The 23,117-nt window shown below is 39.4% G+C and overlaps 1 protein-coding gene across 1 annotated transcript in view; it reads right to left on the bottom strand.

The window, feature by feature from the left end:
* The window catches only part of LEO1 (LEO1 homolog, Paf1/RNA polymerase II complex component), a 33,994-nt gene extending 26,234 nt beyond the window's left edge, over nt 1-7,760 (bottom strand). Inside the window, exon 1 of the mRNA XM_008516234.2 lies at nt 7,044-7,760. Coding sequence (XP_008514456.1) covers nt 7,044-7,101 — 58 coding nt within the window. The 5' untranslated portion in view covers nt 7,102-7,760. The remainder of the gene's footprint in view (nt 1-7,043) is intronic.
* Between the last annotated feature and the right edge of the window lie 15,357 nt (nt 7,761-23,117).

Below are 23,117 nucleotides of genomic sequence, written 5' to 3'. Positions count from 1 at the left end.
GGGGCACAACTAGAAGGACCCACAACTAAAAATATACAACTATGTACCAGGGGGCTTTGGTGAGAAAAAGAAAGAATAAAAAAAATCTTAAAAAAAAGAAAAAAGGCTGAGGAATGGCATAATACGGGATATAGGGAGTAAGGGCTTTTAAAAGCTCCCACATATTCCTAGAGATCTGGAAGCCCACACACTTCCTCAGAGCTGTGCACACATTCAAGAAAGAACTGAGAAGGCCCTAAGCTTTCACTTCTGGCTGACCTTCAGGCTCTGTGCAAGCAGAACAAGAAGACCAAGACAGGTTGTAAACTGCCTGGTTTAGTATTAAAAGCACGCCCCAACACACACACAGAGCCAATCCGCAAAAACTGGGAGGTTTTTCGGATTTTTTTTGTTCTAGGCATCTAAGGAAATCTCTGTCTAATCACTAGCTGACCACTAAGCTAACGTAACAGAGACTTCAGTGGCCACACATGACAAAGATTGCAGACTTTACAATATTAGTTCAAGAGTCACTAAACAACCACCACTAAAATAAACAGCAACGACAGATCCTGGGGAGAGGGGAGAACATGATCTCTTGAGTTGTCATATTATAATATTCAAAATGCCCAGTTATCAACAAAAAATTATAAGGCATGCAAAAAACAAGGAAGTATGGCTCATACATATGAAAAAAAAACGCTAGAAACTGTCCCTAAAGAAGCCCAGACAATGAAAATGAAAATAGAGGATATCAATAAAAAGACAGATATTATAAAAAAGAACCAAATAGAGGGGCTGGCCCCATGGCCGAGTGGTTAAGTTCGTGTGCTACGCTGCAGGCCGCCCAGTGTTTCGTTGGTTCGAATCCTGGGCACGGACATGGCACTGCTCATCAAACCACGCTGAGGCAGCGTCCCACATGCCACAATAGAAGGACCCACAACGAAGAATATACAACTATGTACCAGGGAGCTTTGGGGAGAATAAGGAAAAAATAAAATCTTTAAAAAAAAAAAAGAACCAAACAAACTCTGGAGTTGAAAAGCACTATAACAGAAATGAAAAATTACCCAAAAGAGTTAAATGATGTGAGCAGGAAGAAGAAAGAATTAGCAAATGTTAAGATAGGTCAATTGAGATTATCCAGTGTGAGGAACAGAAAGAGCAAAAAAATGAAGAAAAATGAAGAAAATCTAAAAGACTTGTGGGATACCATCAAGTGTATCAACATATACATAATAGGAGTTTTAGGATAAGAGGAAAGAAAGGGCAGAAAGAATATTTGAAGAAATAATGGCTGAAACTCTCAAATTTGATGAAAGAGATCAACCTATACATCCAAGAAGCTTAATGAATGCTAACTAGGATAAAGTTAAAGAGATCCACACCTAGACACAACACAACAAACACAAAGAAAGAATCCTGAAAGCAGCAAAAGAGAAGCAACTTGCCCCATATAAAGGATCCTCAATGAAGATAACAGGTATTTCTCATCAGAAACCATGGAAACCAAGGCAGTGGGATGACATATTTAAAGTGGTGACAGGAAAAGACTGTCAACCAAGAATCCATACCCAGCAATACTATGCTTCAAAACGAAAGAGATATGAGCAAGAAAAAGAAAAAAATAGATAAATAGGACTCCCTGAAAATGAAAAACTTTTGTGCAACAAAATATATCATTAAGAAAGTGAGGAAATATTTGCAAACCATGTATCTGATAAGTGTCCAGTATCAAGACTATATGAAAAATTTACAACTCAACAACAAAAAGACAACCCAATTAAAAAATGGACAAAGGAACTGAAGAGACATTTCTCCAAAATTATACAAACAGCCAACAAGCACATGAAAAGCTGCTCAGCATCATTAGCCATTAGGAAATAGAAATCAAAACAACGAGATACCACTTGACACCAACAGGGATGGCTATGCTAAAAAAAGAAAAAATGAAAAAACAAGTGTTGGCAAGGACGTGAAGAAATGGAATGCTTGAACACTATTGGTGGCATAAAATGGTCTGCTGTGGAAAATGGTTTAGTTGTTCCTCAAAATGTTAAACAAAGAATTACCATGACTCAGCAATTCTACTCCTTTGTAAATACCCAAAAGAACTGAAAACAGGCACTCAAGCAAATACTTGTACATAAATATTCATAACATCACTATTCAAACAGCCAAAAGATGGAAACAACTTAACATCCATCAATGGTTGAATAGATAAACAAATTGTGATATATACATACTGTGGAATATTACTTAGTAGCTAAAAAGGAAGGCAGTACTTACCACAATGTGGATGAACCCTGAAAACATTATGTTAAGTGAAAGAAACCAGACACAAAAGGCAACACATTGTATGATTCCATTTATATGAAATATCCAGCATAGGTAAATCTATAGACACAGAAAGCAGACTGGTGGTTGACAGGGGCTGGAAAAGTAGCAAACGGGAAATAACTGCTTAATGGATGTGGGGTTTTATTTTGGGATGATGAAAATGTTTTGGAACTGGATAGAGGTGGTAGTTGCACAACCTTGTAAATGTGCTAAATACCACTGAATTGCTCCCTTTAAAATGGTCAGTTTCTTATATGAATTTCACCTCAAAAAAACAAACTGGCAAAATTAAGACATTGTCAGATAAAGAAAAACAGAGTTTGTTGCTAGTAGACCTGCCCTACAAGAAATGCTACAGGGAGTTCTTCGGGCTGAAATAAAAGACAAGACAATAACTTGAATCCATATGAAGACATAAAGAACATCAGTACAGATAACTAAAGAGGTAAGTATGAAAGTCAGTATTAATGGATTTCTGGTTAGTAACTCCTCTATTTCAATTAGATTTAAGAGGCAATTACATAAAACAATAATTATAAATCCATGTCACTGGGCAGACAATGTATAAAGATGTAATTTGTGACAATAACAACATAAAAGCAAGAGAGGGTAGAGCTATATTGAAAAAAGTTTTTCTATATTACTGAAATTAAGTTGGTATTAATCCAAACTAGATTGTTATAAATTAAGATGTTAATTGTAATCACCAGAGTAATCACTAAGAAAAAACGAAAAAATATACAGAAAAAGAAACAAGGGAATCAAAACAGTACACTAGAAGAAAATTAGTTATAAACAAAGACAGTATTAGAGGAATGAATGAACAAAAAAGATATGACATATAGAAAGCCAAGAGCAAAATGGCAGATCTTCCTTATCAGTAATTACTTTAAAGGGAAATGGATTAACCTCTCCAGCGAAAAGGCAGAAATTGGCAGAATGGATTTTAAAAATAATCTATCCATATGCGGTCACTTTAGAACCAAATACACAAATAGGTTGAAAGTGAAAGGATGGAAAAAGATACTGCATGTAAACGGTAACCAAAAGAAAGCTATAGTGGTTATCCTAACGTAAGACAAAACAAATCTTAAGACAAAATTGTTACGAGAGACAAAAAAGGACATTATAAAATGATAAAAGGGTCAATCCATTATAAACATATATACACCTAAAAACAAAAACTGACAGACTTGAAGGGAGAAATAGACAGCTCGACAATAATAGTTGGAAACTTCAATACTCTTTCAATAATGGCTAGGACAACAACACAGAACACGGATAAGGAAAAGACGACTTGAACAACAGTATAACCAGACGTAACAGACAGTGACAGAACACTCCACCCAAGGACAGCAGAATTTCCATGCTGCCCAAGCGCACGTAGAACATTCTCCAGGACAGACCATATGTTAGGACACAAAACGAGTCTCAATAAATTTAAAAAATTAAAAACATACCGAGTATCTTAAGGAAATCTGGAAGATTCACAAACACGTAGAAATTAAACAATGCGCTCAAATAATCAAGGGTTCAAAGAAGAAATTGTAAAGGAAATTAGAAAATATTCTGAGATGAATGAATATGAAAACACAGCACACCAATACTTAAGGGATGCATACAAAACAGTGCTTGAAGGGAAATTTGCAGCTGTAAACATCTACGTTGAAAAAGAAAAATCCCAAATTGGTAACCTAATCCTTTACTTTAAGAAACTAGAAAAAGGAAACTAAACCCAAAGTAAGCAGAAGGAAAGAAATAATAAAGACTAGGGTGGAGAGAAATGAAATAGAGAATAGAAAAATAATAGAACCAATGAAACCAAAAGTTCATTCTTTGAAAACACTCACAAAATTGACAAACCTTTAGTTAGACTGACCAAGAAAAAGAGAGAAGACTCAAATTACTCAAATTGGGCATGAAAGTGGGACCATTACTACTGACCTTACAGAAGTAATAAGGATTAAAAGAGAATAATACAAACAACTGCATGCCAACAAATTAGATAATTTAGATGAAATGCATTAATTCCTAGAAACACACAAACTGCCAAAACTGGCTCAAGACAAAATAGAAAATCTGAATAGACCTGTAACAAGTCGAGTCTGAATCAGTAATCAAAAAATTTCCAACAAAGAAAAGCCCAGGACCAAATGGCTTCACCGGTGAATCCTAGCAAACGTTTAAACAATTAATGCCTATACTTCTCAAACTCTTCCAAAACTTGAAAGCAGAGAGAACACTTCCTAACTCATTCTATGAGGCCAGTATTACCCTGATACCAAAGCTAGATGAAGACATCACAAAAAAAGGAAAACTACAGACCAATATCCTTTGTGAATACAAATGCAAAAATACTAACCAAAATACTAGCAAACCAAATCCAGCAACATATTAAAATGATCAAATGGGAGTTATCCTAGGAATACAAAGGTTGGCTCAACACCTAAAAATCAAAGTGAAACATCTTATTAATAAAATAAAGGAAAAGAAAGTGATCATCTAATTGATGCAGAAAAGGCATTTGACAAAATCCAACACTTTTTCATGATAAAACCACTCAACAACTAGGCATAGAAGGGAATTTCCTCAGCCCGGAGGGCATCTGAGAAAACCCTCACAGCTAACAGCACGTGTAACGGTGAAGGCATGGATGCTGTTTTCCTAAGATCAGGAACAAGACAAGGACCGCCACTCTCACTATTTCCATTCAACGATATAGAGAAAGTTCTGGCCGAGGCGATTAGGCAAGAAAACTAAATAAAAGGCATCCGAATTGAAAAGGAAGAAGTAAAACTATATTCGCAGATGACATGATCTTAAATTCAGAAAATCCTAAAGAATACTCAAAAAAAAAACTATTAAAGCTAATACAAGCAGCAAGGTTACAAGACACAAGATTAACATACAAAAATCAGCTGTATTTCTATACACTGGCAATGAACAATCCAAAAACGAAATTAAGAAAATTCCATTTGCAGTAGTATCCAAAAGAATAAAATACTTAGGAATAAATTTATCCTAGGAGGTGCATGATTTAAACAATAAAAACTATGAGACATTGTTTAAAGAAATTAAAGACAATCTGGCACGTTTAAAAAAGACACGCTGGGCCCAGGTAGGGAGTCTACCTATTGTTAGGTCAAGAAATTTGTCAGGTGTAGTTATTTTCCACAACTCTCTGTGCACAAGGAGATAATGAAACATGCTAGGCAGAACAGAAATTACCCTGTCACATCCATACTACCTTCAGGACCACCAGAAACCTTCAAAGGCAGATTTGGAAGTAAATCCTATAGAGTCCTATTATCCGATGGTATGATGGAACAAAGCAGCAAGATCTACAAGGTAAAACATGAAGCCCAGAGAAGCAACCATCTCCATACATCACTTCCCCACACACTCTCTGAGTTTGCAACGGGAAGAAACCGCAGGGTACACCTTACTAAACTATTGCTTCTACCCATCCAATTATTTACCAAATATGCATCGATGTAAACTGGGGGTGGGGGGGTGGGGGGGTGGGGGGGACAGAGATGATCTTTTCATTATTATATCCCCAACACCTTGCAAAGTAGCTGGAACATGATAGGGGATCAATAAATACTTACTGAATGAATGAACAACTCCATCAAGTGAGTTCACATAGAACAGTGCCTTGAAGGGCAAATGGGATATGGACAGGGGAAAATGAAAACATGAGCAAAGGTAGAGGAACAAGAGTTAGTATACAGGATTCTCTACTTCCAGACTCATCCTGACTAGAATCTCCTGGATACCCATCCCAACAGAGCCCTCACTCCAGATTTCCAGCTGGAGCTCGCTCTAAAAAAATATGAATTGGAGTTGGAGAAAGGGAAAAAAAACCCCCACAATAATGCACTTTGCTAAAGAAAAAAGTACACACGTTACTTTGAGCCTGAAGGGTTGCAAGAATTATGAATTTGGTCTTGAGCCCTTTCTCACTTCAAGTAACTCCTATTCATATTTCAAACTCAAATATCCACAGTCTTTGTGCCAGAAATACTCCATGCACCATAAAGACTCATTCACTCATCAACAAATCCTTCATCTCTCCTCTCCAAACACAGACCCCATATGTTCCCCAATCTAATGCCACAGACTGAAAAAATTCTAGAGTTTCTGCACAGGCTCTCAGAATCACATTCTCTCCGGTGCATAAAGCCTATGTGTAGCGCTAAGCCGGTATCCTTCCCGGTCTCCTTACCCAGACCTGTCACACTCCCCAACGGGCCATGCTCTGGTTTCATTCAAGAGCGCATTCTGAGGCCCTCTGTAAATTCGTCTACCCCATCCCCAAATTCCTGAACACTTGCTTTCCATTCATTCACAAACAGCTCTTACTCTGCGCTCCCCTGTGCCAGACAGGACAGAGCAGGACCCCGAAGTTCCTCCCCGGGCTGCGCAGGCTGGCCAGCGCCTCCACCCCGGCCCCGCGCCCCCTTCGCTCCACTCGCTCCCAAGCATCGCATGCTCCACGAAGGACCTCGAGGTGCACACGCTGTGTCTGTCCCTCCATTCCCGCCGCCGGGGAGGCTGGCACCGCCGGGAGTGCAGGGGGCGCTGAAGCAGGAGCGGAGGAAGCGCCACCACTCGCCCGCAACGCCGGAGCGTTCGCACACCCGGAACTGGACCGCTGTCGGCCTCCCGCCGCAGAAGCCCCGCCACGCACCCCTCTCCCGAAGCCCGGCTGATCCCACCTTTACGTTCGGCATCACTGTCGGCGTCGCTCCCGAAGAGGTCCTCCATATCCGCCATTGCCCCGCACCTCCCCGGCTGCCTCGGCTGGGCGCTGCTCCCGAGGCTTTCTTTACGGCACGGAACCAACGAAACGCGACAGTGTCGCAAAGATTCGCTACGAGGCTCCTTTCCTTCTGTGACCTAGTTTTCGCGTGCGCTGTGAACCAGTGCTTATCGACTCCTGGACGTCCTCACGGTGAACAGACCCCGCCCTTTCGTCAATGTCTGCTCTTATTCGCCAGGATTCTCGCCGGGCACGGGGGCGTTCCCCGTCTGGGTGCCCGTGGAGTGGGCGGTGCTTGGGGCCTGCCCTGAATCAGGCCTGAAGTCCTTTGTTTTATGCCGACCCGCGGTGCTCAGACGATCGAGAACTCCAAAGCGCGTATGATGATGTGGGTTACATCTGTCTGTTTACGGTATTAGTAATTATAGCAGAGATTTTAAAAATTCACTTTAAAATGATAAACAGGTTAGGATAAATAGCATTTAAAATCTTTGACTATTTTTCCTAAAACAAAAAAAATTAGAAGAGTGGAATTGTTTCAGTTTTGGAAAATAACTGCGATGTCCGGCTTAAAAGAGCTGAAATTCTCATACCTGCTTCTGCGTTCAATCTGTCGGGAAATGTTTCGGTTGAAGCATATAAAGAAAATCTGGCTTTACACGGATATGTATGTAATCTGGAAAGGAAGGACTGCTCAGACTTCTTTTTTTTTTTTTTTTTTGCTGGGGAAGATTCACCCTGAGCTAACATCCGTTGCCTATTGTCCTCCTTTTTTTTTCCCCCCCCTTTTTTTATGTGGGCCTGCTGCATCAGCGTGGCTGCTAACAGAGGAGTAGTGTATGTCCTGCCCCAGGATCCAAACTGGGCTGGAAAGGGAGGATGCTCAACTTAGCCACTAGGTCACCCAGGCTGGCCCTCTCAGACCCCTTGATAGGGTATGTCTCAAACCACAACTGCAGCTTTAGAGCAGTGTGTCTCAAGCATCATAAATTTTCCATCCTAACCCAATACACATTTTAGGTATAAAATTGAAATAAATATTTCACAAAACAATATTTCCCTTACTATTAAGATGCAGTCTGAGATTTCCTATTCTTTTCTATTTTATTCTGTTTCGGCTTTTATTTCGTTTTGTTTTTGATGCTGGCTGATGGTGCACTCAGTACATTAATTTCCTACTTTACTAATGGGTTGCAACCTGCAGCTAGAAAAACACTATTCAGAGGGTTCCATTGGCTTATTTTGTTGGCTTATATATTTTGTTGGGAAAGTTTTCTTCTTCTTCTTCTCCCCAAGGCCCCAGTACATAGTTGTGTATGCTAGTTGTAAGTCATTCTAGTTCTTCTATGTGGGGCGCCGCCTCAGCATGGCTTGATGAGCAGTCTGTGAGCCTGCGCCCAGGATCTGAACCACAAACCCCGGGTACATGGAAGTGGAGCACGGAACTTAACCAACCCCTGGGCCACGGAGCTGCTGCCCCCTCCCCCCACCCTGAAAAAGTTTGATTTTGCTAGGAAATGTGGCTACAATTGTACATTATAAAATCAGACAGTACAGTAGTACCCTTTTATCCATGGTTTCACTTTCCATACTTTCGGTTACCCATGGTCAACCAAAGTCTGAAAATATTAAATGAAAAATTATAGAAATAAACAATTCATATTTTAAATTGCATGCTGTTCTGAGTAGCATAATGAAATCTTGTGCTGCCCCGTGTGAATCATCCCTTTGTCCAGCATATCCACACTGTATAGCCACTTGCCGGTTAGTCGCTTAACAACCAGCTCAGTTATTAGATCAATTGTTGAGGTATTGCAGTGCTTGTGTTCAACTAACCCTTGTTTTACTTTATAATGACTTCCAAAGCCAAGAGTAGTGATGCTGGCAATTCAGATATGCCAAAGAGAAGCCTTGAAGTGCTTCATTTAAATCAAAAGGTGAAAGTTCTCAGCTTAATAAGGAAAGAAAAAATCGTATGCTAAGGTTGCTAAGATCTACAGTAACTTTTATTATAGTACATTGTTATAATTGTTCTATTTTATTATTAGTCATTGTTAATCTCTTAGTATGCCTAACTTATATATTAAACTTCGTCATAGGTATGTATGCATAGAAAAAGCATGGTATAAATAGGGTTTGGTACTACCCAGGGTTTCAGGGATCCACTGGGGGTCTTGGAACATATCCCCTGGAGATAAGGGGGAATGACTGTAACAGAATTTTCATAATAGGTCAGTGCTAGGTAAACCCTCTTGCTCTACAGAAGGTGAAAGAAATGAAGTGACTTGCGCATGTTAAGGGACTAGGTCTTTTTTAGAAAGCTTATATTTTAGTTTTTAAAAATGTACCTTCTGTGTTCAATTACTATCTGATTAGGCCAATATGAAGGTTTTGATCTTGGACAAGCAACAATGGATTTTTAGTTTGGAGATTATGAGATATGTTTTTGTTACAAATAGGAGTTCCTGACAGGGTTCAAATGGGCAAGAAGTAGGATGTGTATATTATCATCAATCTTAGAGCTGTTAGGTATAAAGTGGATGATGTAAGAGTAGGTAAATGGGATCACTTTAAAACCTAGAATACTGGAAAAACAAATATTCTATTTGAGTGTGATTCAGTTTCATTTTCATTTAGAGTACCATCCTTGAAAAGTGCATTGATTAAATCTTCCCAAATTGAATTACAGTAAGGCCTGCTGAATCACCATACCCATATTCATGAGTAGCAGAATTAATGTGTTTATCTTATGTGAACAGTGCAAAACAAATAACTTCTGGTAATTTGATTGTTTTTATTTTTGTTTTTGCCATACTTTATGCTGGTCGTTGCTCTTCTATCCATTGTCTTTCTTCATACAGGATATAATCCATTCAATTAGATTTCGTCTAAATCAATCACAATCATTTCCCAGTACTGCTTGCCCGAGGTTTCACCCAGGTCACTTTCATTGATGTTTCGAGCGTTAAAATAGTCTTTTTGTTTACTAGCAGAGACAGAGAAGTTCATCCTGTTGCGTTTGTGTTTGGCCAACTTACCTTTCGGTGTTAAGGTTATCTCTTGATTTGCTCCCAGGGATGGAGAGTTTCATCTGTTAGGCATGTGATCGAATAAAACAACTCTAGAGTCCTTTTACCTCATCTACCAGTTTTTGAGAGGTTATCTCTTTTTCCCCACATTCTGCCCTCATAAGGTGAACGTAGATCCTCAGAACACTGACTTTTGAGACCCCCAATACCCCCAGTCAAAGAACAGAGATTCAGCTAAGTTGATTACATAACACAACACAGTTAGTGTATCCTTACAAACATTTTTACATGGTAACAAAGAGGCTCTTAAAATGTGTCAAATATGTGCTCCCATCAGGTTGCAAAACAGGAATCTGTGTTTTTAAATGTGTTTGACATCTCACAGACTTAGAGGAAAAACAACGGTTTGATTAAACAATATATTAATTGAAAATTCACTCCATTTATGGTAAACTGCCATGGGGCTTATTTCTGAGTACTGTGGAAGGAGCTAGCCTTTAGAAAAGACAGGTTGATCCGGACTAAAGAGAGGAGGGGAGATATTTCTCCCTCTCTCAGTAAGTAAACCACAGGGCACCCCATTTCTTGGAAGACACAGGGCATTCACTCATAGTTTGCTTTTATTGGATTCTCTACTAAATGAGATCCCTGCGATGGGTGCTATGGGAGTATAAAAATAACAGCAGGGGCCAGCCCCCGGCCCAGTGGTTAAGGTTGCGTGCTCCGCTGTGGCGGCCCAGGGTTTTGCCTGTTCGAATCCTGGGCGCGGACATGGCACCGCTCATTGGGCCACACTGAGGCAACATCCCACATGCCACAACTGGAAGGACCCACAACTAAAAATACACAGCTATGTACCGGAGGTCTTTGGGGAGAAAAAGGAAAAATAAAATCTTTAAAAAAAATAATAAAATAACAGCAGACATGGTTCCTTTATGTGTATGAAAGAATTTGGGGGAAATGAAACAAATAATCTAAAACAGTTGAAGAGTTTAAGTTTTAGAAGTAAATTATAAACTATGTACAGGTGCTGAAGAATGGAAAGCCAGCAAATGATAGCAGTTGGAGTTAGTCCGGAAAGGCATTTTCTGTCATTCTTTTTTTTTTTTTTTTTTTTTGAGGAAGATTAGCCCTGAGCTAACTGCTGCCAATCCTTCTCTTTTTTTGAGGAAGACTGGCCCTGAGCTAACATCCATGCCCATCTTCCTCTACTTTATATGTGGGACGCCTGCCATAGCATGGCTTGCCAAGTGGTGCCATGTCCGCACCTGGGATCCAAACTGGTGAACCCTGGGCCACCAAAGTGGAACGTGCATACTTAACCACTGCACCACCAGGCGGCCCCAGGAAAGCCATTTTAGACAGTGGTGTTGTCTAGACGTTTGTGTCCCCTCAAAATTCATGTTGAAATCCTAATGTCAAAATGATGGTATTAGGAGGTGGGGCCTCTGGGAGGTAATTAGGTGATGAGGGTGGAGCCCTCATGAATGAAATTAGTACTCTTATTAATGAGATCCCACAGAGCTCCCTAGCCCTTTCCACCACGTAAGGACACAGCAAGAAGTGAACCAGGAAGAGGGCTTTCACCAGACTACCACCATTCTGGCACCCTGATCTTGGCCCTCCCAGCCTCCAGAACTGTGAGAAATAAATTTCTGTTCTTTATAAGCTACTCAATCTGTGGTGTTTTGTTACAGCTGTCCAAACGGACTAAGGCAGGCAGGATGATTCAAGCTAAATTGATAAAGTAATGGGAGTGAACCCCGTTTGGGGGACATAAAATTGAACACAACCTAAAATTCAGCCAAGCAAGACTTCAGTTAGTTTATCAAGTCTATTCCCTGATTCACATGTTTTAGACCATGCGGTAAAAAGAGCATTTTAAAAGTGTCTAGAGGGAAACACTAGCTGATCTATAAAGAATCTGGAATTAAAATGACATTGGACTTCTCCAACAATTCTGAAAGTTAGAAAACAGTGGAGAATTGTTAGAAAACAAAATCCTGAAGGAAAATGATCCATTCTAGAATTCTATCCCCTCCAAACTGTCATTTAGTACAAGGGAAGAATAATGATATTCGGAGGACCCAGCCTCTACGTAAGCAGTCTAACTGCCCTGAGGCTGCCATGCTGTGAGGAAGCCCGAACCAGCCCACGCAGACAGACCGAACGGACAGGCCCTGAGACTATACAAAAACACATGTCTCACCAGCCCTCAGCTGCTGTGGACCTCCTGTGTTTCCATATCCAGTCTGAATGCAACCTCAGGGAGAGACCCCAGCCCACAAGGGCCCAGTTGAGCCTTTTCTATCTCACAGAAATCAGGAGAAAATCAGTGGGCATTGTGGCATAATGCCAATAAGTTTTGAGGTGGTTTGTTACATAGCAATGGCAATCAGAAGAGGTACTCAAAAATTATACAGTCTATGAATTGTGGTCCATCAAAATGACGAACTAAACCAAGGAAGAGAAAAGCTTTAGAGGCAGGAAACTCAAGATGAGAAAGAGGCAAAAAGAATTCCTGGGATGATAGTTGGACCTACAGGCCTAGAAGGCTGCTTGGTCCAGATCCCAGCAAGAGAACGGAAGGCTCCAAAGAGAGCAGGCAGAGAAGGAAACGGGGCTAACAGAGTACCTGCTACATCCACTCATCCAATCAGGATTTAGGGGCCTTCTCTGTGCCAGAAACTATTTCAGGCCCTGGAGATACAGCTGAGGGCAAAACAGACCAAGTGTCTGTTCTCAGAGACTTGGATTTGGTGAAGGATGAGACCACGATAAAGCAATATGCTAATAAATTTATAAATATATACACTTTAAGTTTTGTATATATATCTGATATATTTTAATGTTGTTTTTTGTGTGTGTGAGGAAGATTTGCCTGGAGCTAACTTCCATTGCCAATCTTCCTCTTTTTTGTTTTTTTGGGTTTTTTTGCATGAGGAAGATTAGCCCTGAGCTCCTCTGTCCTCCTCTTTGTATGTGGGATGCCTCCACAGCATGGCTGATGTGCAGTGTAGACCACACCCGAGATCCGAACTCAAGAACCGTGGGCCACTGAGGCAGAGTGTACAGAACTTTAAACACTCAGCCATGGGGCTGCCCCCAGTTTTAATATTTTGAATGGGCATTTTCCTGTAATTTGTATATAAGAAAATTTGTAACTGGCACTCTAAAACTAAGGAAACAGAAATTTTTAGGTAATTATTAACTCTAAGAAAAACAAAATGAACGGACATGCAGGATACCACCTGGCTCAGCTGATAATAATAACAGTTAATACATAATGTCTGGTGCTGGGCACTGTTTTAGGTGCTTTTTATATACAGGTCCGCAGTCCTTTATTCAAAACCCCTGGATCCATATGTATTTCAAAATTCAGATATTTTCCCAGATTTTAGAAATATAATATGGTGCATATGGTCTGTATTACCTAACACATCCAGCTGGGTCTGAGCAGTATCCTATAATCAAAATTAAATTTCTCTGATAAAATCTATGAAAACCCAAACTAAGAGGGATAAACAAAACTTTAAACAGCTTTAGATCAGTTCCGGGCAGCATTTGCCACCAAATGAGTTATGAAAGAATTTTTCATTTCAGAGCTTTTTGGATTTCAGAATTGTGGATAAGGGCTTATGGAGCAGAACTAACTTATTCAATCCTCACAACCACCTCTAAGGGAGATCCTATTATATTCCTATTTTATACATGAAGAACCTGAAGGAAGCACGGAGAAGCTGACTGGCTTTGCCCCATGTCACATAGCTAATAAGACTTGCTTAGTCACAAGAATGTAAACACTGAATATTTTAAGTTTGGTAGTACTATTTGAGTTTTTAAATGTCACACACACACAATTTTAGTGAAGAATATTTTTATGTTTTGATATGGAAAGAGCCAAGATAAATGAGTAAGGAGAAAAAAACATTCTAAATAGTGCATATATAAAGCTAGTGTTAAAATTTAAATGTGCAGGTGTGTGTATAACGTGTGAATGGATGCACAATCTCTGGAAGCCCGCATCCAAAGCTGGAAATAGTGGGTGCCTCCGAGGAGAGAAGCTAGGGAACCGGAGGACAGGAGTAGGAGAGAAACGCCACTTTGTACTGTGTACCTTTTTGTACTGTTGGAATTTTGTACCAAGTAACTGTACTCAAAATTAAATTAAGTCGAAAAGTAGTAAAAAGAAATACCAAAATGTCAATACTGCTTAGTTAACTCTGGATGCTGAGGTTTTATTTTATTTTGTTATTTTCTACCATTAACATGCAACAGTTTTAGAATAAGCAGGGAAAAACCTTTCTTTAGGGAATATATCCTTTATTCAACTATATTTTTCCTACTAATTTGGTATCGAGGCTTCTATGACTATAGAAGTCTTCAGATTCTGAAGAATGAGTACATCTGGGTTTCTTGGGCTAATAGATGAAAGCTGTTGTTATTGTCATAATCCGTCATGGACCTCAAATAAATTTGTGTGTGTGTATGTGAGGAAGATTGACCCTGAGCTAACATCTGTTGCCAATCTTCCTGTTTTTGCTTGGAGAAGATTGTCCCTGAACTAGCATCTGCACCAATCTTCCTCTGTTTTGTATATGGGATGATGCCACTATAGCATGGCCCAACAAGCAGTGTGTAGGCCCACGTGGGGATCTGAACCGGTGAACCCACAAACCCTGGGCCACAGAGTGCTGAACTTAACCACTATGCCATCAGGCCGGCCCCCTCAGATAATTTTTTTACAGGAGCTGTTTACTCGGAGTTACGAAAGCTATTTGAATGTAAAACTGATTACCTCATGGAAGAGTTTTAAGGCCATCAAGAAAAAGAAATATACATCTCATAGTAGAATTTCAGCTGTTTTCCAAAACGATAGCAAGTCTGTTCCTAAATCTCTCACCATCCTTAATCTAACTCACTTTTATAAGACTCAAGGGTCAATTCCAAAGCCCTAGTAAATAATTATTCCCTATGCAAATAAGAGTCAGGATGGGCAAATATGAGCTTGGAAAACATCCCAGTACACTTCCTATGAAAATTTGCACTTACACTGAGAAAAAAGAACAGAACAAAAGTAATAAGTCAGAAGCTATTTCTTAGGACTGAAGCAAAGGTTGTCCTTTGGAAACCTTTCCTCTCGAATCTAGCATTAGGTAAAGGGACTGGCTTCCTTGAATAGGTAGGATTTAGGTTCCTCCCTGAAGCTTCAGAGTTACCAGGGAGCTTTGTCCTTAAAAGACCTATGCAGCCGACCAGATGAGGTCAGTGCACTCAACACCAGAAAAGCCAGAACATCAGCTTCCGGGAGAAGGAATTAGAATGAACAAAGAAAGGAGGACACAGAAGTGGGGGGGGGGGGGGGGGGGGTTGCTGTGGGTGTGGATATTAGTAGAGAAAGCTAAATAAGTAAAGTGATATGAAGCCAACATACCAAAGAAACTGAAAATGAGAAGTATGAGGAAGGAGAGAAAAGAAGGGGAAAGTAGATTAAAGAAATAAAGCGAAAGGAGGAGCCATCCAGAAGAGAAGAGGATGGGAAAAACATGTTTTTAAAGAACACAGTAAAATAGTACTAAAGTGGGACAATATTGAAACAAAAATGAGAAAGCACTCTGACAGTATAACCAAAGAGACAGAAAAAAGTTAGGAGGTTTATAGACTCCCCTGCCAACCTATATTTTTACAAATCAAAGGGGACCACTAAAACAGATTCAGCTCAAACACAAAACAAAAGGGAAAATTTTCCTTTACAGTAAAACTACTCTGATTAAATCTCTTCATTAGATTTCCTTTTTCAACCTGTTGTTTCGAATCCTTCGAGAACACAGTATTAAGGCAGAGATGACATCTCCCTGCAGGGTGGGACCCCTGGCATGCAGCCTGTATCTGGCCCTCAGCATATTTCACCTAATCCACAGAGGGATCACCAAAAGGAGATACACTGTACTTCATGCTTGCAATTGCAAAAAAGCGTTACCGTGTTAAAACCCTTAACGGTAATATGGCAAAAGGCCACAAGATGGTGATGGTATACACCAAAGAGACCTTGCTCATCTGCAAAATGAGACACACACACACACACACACACACATACACATACATACACACCCCTTACCAATTTTTCCTTAGGAAAAAATTGGCTCAGTGGAGTGAGGGTGGTGTGAAGCAGAGAAGAGATTTGGAAAACACTGACTTTAGATAGTAATCAAAACACTTCTCTTAAAACTTAGAAGTATTTATCCATTTGGTTTCTCTTTTTTCCCAATTTAAAAAGAAGCAGTGGCAAACACTGAGGAAATATTTTTCAGCTATAGGCACTTGGATTTTTAGGTATCTATTGATAAAGTGATACATTTAAATAAAGTAGCTGTTACCTTTTGGGGAAATTTAAACTTTTTCTTGGCTCCATAAGATGAAATTTCCCTAAAGAGTCCAGTGAAGATTTTATTTCCTTGATTTCAATTTATTTCATTACTCATTAAGGAAATGACAGGCAAGGTTAATCCCTTACCTTAAATGGGTGTGACATTTTAGGTTAATAATGGCTCATGTTGATGTATGGATATGTTTAACTTTCCAACATGCAAACAGACATGTACATACACTTCTATCTGCTACTTAAACAGAAACAAAATTTGAATGAGGGGAAAAGGGTAGAATCCTGGGCCTAAAATGCCAAAGAAGTAACTAAAGGGAAAACAGCCTGTAGCTTATTCGACAACCATAAGACTTTATTTCCAAAAACAATATTAGTCATTAGAAATATTTTTTTATTTAGCATAAAGTAAATTCTTAAAAACAACCTTAAGTTTTAATTATTGGCCTGACGCTGATAATATGTATCAAAATGTCATTAAAATATTCTTATCTTGCACTCTGTAATTCCATATCAAAGAATTTATCTTAGGAAAATAAGAGAGTCACATGAAGATGTACAAGGGTGTTTATTATAGCCTTGTTTATAGAAATGCGAAATGTTGGAAATACCATAATAGGGAATTGACCAAATAAATTATGACATACATAAACTGAAATACTCCGCAATCATTTAAATTATGTTTTTCATGGCATTGTCATATTCTAGTGAAGGGAATATAAAAATAAGATGACCTTTTGAAAAGGCCATTTGGTATCATCTATTTAAATTGTAAATGGGTATACTCTTTGATTCAACATTTCTGTGTCTAGAAATTTACCCTGAGAAGATAATTTGACAGATATGCAAATATTTATGGACAAAATGTTCACTGAAACTTTGTTTATAATAGCCAGAAATTGGAACCAATCAAAACACTCATCAATGGAGAATTGTTCAAATAAAATATAATGTATTCATACAGTGAAATACTAAGTAGCAAGGATTAGGTAGATGAATGTGTATTGAAGAGAAGAGCATTATATGTTGTTGGCTTGCTAAAGCCAGTTAGAAAATTGGATGTTTTCTACAGTACGGAGGTTCCTCAAAAAATTAAAAATAGAACTACCATATGATCCAGCAATTCAACTTCTAGGTGTATATTCAAAGGAAATGAAATCTCTATCTTGAAGAGATATCTGCAGCCCTATATTCATTGCAGCAATATTTACAATGGCCAAGACATGGAAACAACCTGAGTGTCCAAAGACAGATTAATGGATAAAGAAAATGTGGTAAATATCCACAATGGAATATTATTCAGCTATAAAAAAGAAGGAAATTCCTCCAGGAACTACGTGGATGAAACTTAAGAGCATTATGCAAAGAGAAATAAGTTGGTCAGAGAAAGACAAATAGTCTATGATCTCCCTTAAATGTGGAATCTAAAAAAACCAAACTTACAGAAACAGAGAGCAGACTGATAGTTGCCGGAGGCCAAATAGAGGTGAGGGTGGGAGCGGGGCCTAGGAGAGAATGGGAGCAGGTGGTCAAAAGGTACAAACTTCCAGTTATAAGATGAGTAAGTCCTAGGCATACAATGGATGGCATGGTGACTATAGTTAACAATACTGTATTGTGTATTTGAAAGTTGCTAAGAGAGTAAATCTTTTTTTTTTTTTTAATATTTTTCTTTTTTTTTTTTTTCTTCTTAACATTGGCACCTGGGCTAACAACTCTTGCCAATCTTCCTTTTTTTTTTTTTTAAGGATTGGCACCTGGGATAACAACTGTTGCCAATCTTTTTTTTTTTTTTTAAGATTTTACTTTTTCCTTTTTCTCCCCAAAGCCCCCCGGTACATAGTTGTATATTCTTCGATGTGGGTCCTTCTAGTTGTGGCATGTGGGATGCTGCCTCAGCGTGGTTTGATGAGCAGTGCCATGTCCATGCCCAGGATTCGAACCAACGAAACACTGGGCCGCCTGCAGCGTAGCGCGCGAACTTAACCACTCGGCCCGGGAACAGCCCCCAATCTTTTTTTTTTTTTTTTCTGCTTTATCTCCCCAAACTCCCCCTGCACACAGTTGTATATCTTAGTTGCAGGTCCTTCTAGTTGTAGGATGTGGTACGCCACCTCAACGTGGCCTGACAAGCTGTGCCATGTCTGCACCCAGGATCTGAACCCTGGGCCTCTGCAGCAGACCACACAAACTTAACCACTCGGCCACGGAGCCGGCCCAAAGAGAGTAAATCTTAAGTGTTCTAACCACACACACGAAAATTGTAACTGTTTGAGGTGATGAATGTGCTAACTAACCTTATTATGGTAATCATTTTGCGATAAATACATATATCAAATCATTACATTGTACACCGTAAACTTATACAGTATGTCAATTTTATCTCAATAAAGCTGGGGAAAAAAATCAGATGTTTCTTGGGACCGGCCCGGTGGCACAGCGGTTAAGTGCACACGTTCTGCTTCGGTGGCCGGGGGTTCACCAGTTCGGATCCTGGGTGTGGACATGGCACCATTTGGCAAAAGCCATGCTATGGCAGGCGTCCCACATAAAAAGTAGAGGAAGATAGGCACGGATGTTAGCTCAGGGCTAATCTTCCTCAAAAAAAAAAAAAAAGATGTTTTCTATGCTTATATAAGCAAATATTTAAATATGCAGAAAATGTCTAGGAGGCTATACATAGTGATGTACTGGTAAAAGTTTAACAACCAGCTCTCTGGGAAAAAAAGCCCTGATAGGTGGTGTTTGCCAGTTTCCATGGTGTAAATCCTCCTGCCATGGCTGATTTCAAGCTATCAATGTATAGATGTTGAACATGGATTTGGGAAGAGATGCACACAATTAGCTCACTGTGCTGGTGTGGGCAGGCTCCAGCACACCTCTGTGCCTCTGAGAGGTGAGATTTTGAGAAGACTTTCATGTTCTACCTTACATACTTCTGTGTTTGTTTGCATTTTTTACAATAAAATTGTATCTGTTGTAATCAACAAAAAGAGTAAAAATGCCAATTTGGAAAAGCAAAGATTTTTAAAAATAAACTAAATACTTATATTATCTCAATTTCATTTATGTATATATCTAAATATAAATATATATTTATAAATATATTTATGTATCTATTTGTATATATATATTTATATATAAATTTATAAATATAAATATATACTTAGATATATATGTTCCTTTGAACAGGAAAATGTCTGAAAGGAAAAAAGCAAAAATGTACATAGTGGTTATAGCTGAGCAATGGAATTCTGGGTGATTTTACTTTTTGTTTTACTTTTCAATATTTTCCATGTTTTCTACAAATGCTTGTATAATTCTGTAATGCTTTTATATTCAGAAAAGACATCATTATAAACAAAACACTTAGGCCTGCTGTCACTACTTACAAGGTTATTTCTTCTCTTTTGGATTGCTATTACTGCAATCAACGTGTACGACTATCATAAAATAAGCAGGTAAGTGGATAAGCAGAATCTTTTATCTTTTTCCCCTCTCTTAAAGGTAAAAGAAGAAATTAGTCTATATTTATGTGGCCCATGATCTTGAAGCATATATACATATTTCCTGACCCTTAATGGAAAAATTTCCCAGTCACTTACTTTATCAATTACTGCCATATACCCCACCCCAATTTTCTCCCAGATTATTGTAACTGCCTTGACCTTCTCTTTCTCTCTCTATTTCCATTTCTCGCCTCAGTACAGTCCATACTGTAATTAGAAGAGATTAGGGAGATCTACCTGCATGTTGCCAAAAGATTAATCATCTTAAAATAAGGTTTTTCTTTCCATTTTGCTCAAAATGTTTTTTGTGTTTTTTTGAGGAAGATTAGCCCTGAGCTAACTGCTGCCAATCCTCCTCTTTTTTTGAGGAAGACTGGCCTTGAGCTAACACCCGTGCCCATCCTCATCTACTTTATATGTGGGACGCCTACCGCAGCATGGCTTGCGAAGTGGTGCCATGTCCGCACCGGGGATCCAAACCAGGGAACCCCGGGCCTCCAAAGTGGAACGTGCGCACTTAACCGCTGCACCACCAGGCCACCCCTGTTCAAAAGTCTATAATGGCAGGTTGCAAAAGAATGTTTACAGCATGATTGCATTTCTGTAATAATTATATCAACGTATTACTATATGCACAGAAAAAAAATCTGAAGAATATACCAAGTTGTTAGCAAAACTTCCCTCTGGGAGTAGTGGAATCATAGGGAAATTTTACAATCTAATTTTTATTTTATTTTATTTTTAAAAAATTTTTTGCAGGGAAAGATTCACCCTGAGCTAACATTTGTTGCCAATCTTCTTTTTTTTTTTTCCTCCCCCCTAAAGCCCCAGTGCATGGTCGTATATCCTAGTTGTAAGTCCTTCTAGTTCTTCTATCTAAACTGCCACCAAAGCATGGCAACTGACAGACGGGTGGTGTGATTCCACGACCGGGAAACCAACCCCAGCCACCAAAGCGGTGAGAGTGCCAAACTTTAACCACTAGGCCCTCCGGGCTGGCTCTCTACATTCTAATTTTTGTGTCTCTAAAATCTTTTAAGAAAAGCTTAGGGGCTGGCCCTGTGGCCAAGTGGTTAAGTTTGAGTGCTCCGCTTTGGCAGCCCAGGTTTTCACTTGTTTGGATCAGTGGACGTGGCACCGTTCATGGCCATGCTGAGGTGGCGTCCACATGCCGCAACTAGAAGGACCCACAACTGAAAAACATGCAATTATATACTGGGGGATTTGGGGAGAAAAAAAGCAGAAAAAAAAAAGAAGAAGATTGGCAACTGTTGTTAGCTCAGGTGCCAATCTTTAAAAAAAAAAAAAAGAAAAGCTTAGATTACTTTTATACTACAAGAAGAAATAACAGTGAGGAGGGAATTTTTTACTAAATTCCCACTGCTCAGAGGATGAAATCTAAACTCCTCTCCTTTTGTTGAAATGCCTATCTTCAAAATCTACCTATTCAATAAAATTCACCCAATCTATTCCAGCTCCCTCACAGATTACTCGCTTTTCTGAATTTCTACAGCACTTCCTGACTTTGGCACTTATCTTTGCATTTTATCATACATTGGGTGATAACACTATATAAACTGTTTCTCAATTATAGATACTTAAGGGTGGAGTTTGTGCTTATTCTTTATGTCCCCCAAAGTCTCTAAATAATGCCAGACACAGAGCAGATAGTCACTCAATGTTTATTAAATTGTTTTGAAACCCAACATCTAAGGAAATTGAAAAGGATACGAAAGGTTGTTTTCTTAGAGACATCCACAGGAAAAATCTATTAGGATGAAAAGAAAGAATAAAATGGAAGTTAAAAATATATATATATAGGCAAAAGAAGGGGAGCAGTAAAAAGAAAGTATAGCAACATTTGAAATAGAAGATTCTGTATTAGTCTCCTGTGGCTACTGTAACAAATTATCACAAACTCGGTGGCTTAAAACAACAGAAAGTGGGGCCAGCCCGGTGGCACAGACGTTAAGTTCGCACGTTCCACTTCTCAGCGGCCCGGGTTCCACGGTTCGGATCCCAGGTGCGGACATGGCACTGTGTGGCAAGCCAAGCTAGGTAGGCGTCCCACGTGTAAAGTGGAGGAAGATGGGCACAGATGTCAGCTCAGGGCCAGTCTCCCTCAAAAAAAGAGGAGGATTGGCAGCAGATGTTAGCTCAGGGCCAGTCTTCCTCAAAAAAAGAGGAGGATTGGCAGCAGATGTTAGCTCAGGGCTAATCTTCCTCAAAAAAAAAACCCAGAAACTTATTCTTTCACATTTCTAGAGGCCAGAAGTTTGTCAGTTTCACCGGGTGAAAAAAGGTGTCATCAGGGCTGTGCTCCTTCCAGAGATAGGGATGATCTGTTTCTTGCCACTTTCAGCTTCTAGAGGCTGCCAGTGCTCCTTGGCTTATGGCCACATCACTCCAATCTCTGCCTGCACAGTCACACTGCCTTCTCCTCTTCTGTGTGTCATATCTCCCTCTGTCTTCCTATTCTAAAGATACATGTAATTGCATTTAGTGCCTACCCACATAATCCAAAATAATCTCTCATCTCAAAATCCTTAACTACACCTACAAAATTCTTTTTTTCTATACAAAGTAACATCCACAGAGTCCTGGGATTAAGACATGGACATCTTTTGGGGCGTCATAATTCAGCCTACCACAGACATATGCCAGAAAGAATTCTATTAATATAAAGGAAAGCTCTTCATGGTCCCCAACCCTGCCTTCTCCATGCAGTTCTTCCGGTTTCAAGGCATGATACAGAAACAGAAGCTTAAAATTCTTTTAAACTGCCAACTCTAGAAACTTGTTGCAATATCTGTCAGGACACTAGGGACAAACAGAGGTCTTAAAGCAGTAGGATAAAGCATGAGAAGAAGAGCACCAAAAGTCCATATTTTTGGCTACTGAACACAACAAGTTTAGTAGTGACACCCTAAGGGAATGAAGCACCCTGAGACTAATTTGGTGGAATCATTCATTGCACATGTATGGTGTGCTACTATCACACGTAAAAGAAGGATACAAAAGAGTTAGAAAACACCTCTGAGTCAAAGAGTTTTCAATCTAATGATTGCCCTTGCAATAAACAGTTAAATGGAGAAAAAATATGACAAAGCAGC

This window comes from Equus przewalskii, chromosome 1 (genome assembly GCF_037783145.1).
Source record: "Equus przewalskii isolate Varuska chromosome 1, EquPr2, whole genome shotgun sequence".
Lineage (NCBI taxonomy): Eukaryota > Metazoa > Chordata > Mammalia > Perissodactyla > Equidae > Equus > Equus przewalskii.
This window is presented reverse-complemented; position numbering and strand designations above follow the sequence as displayed.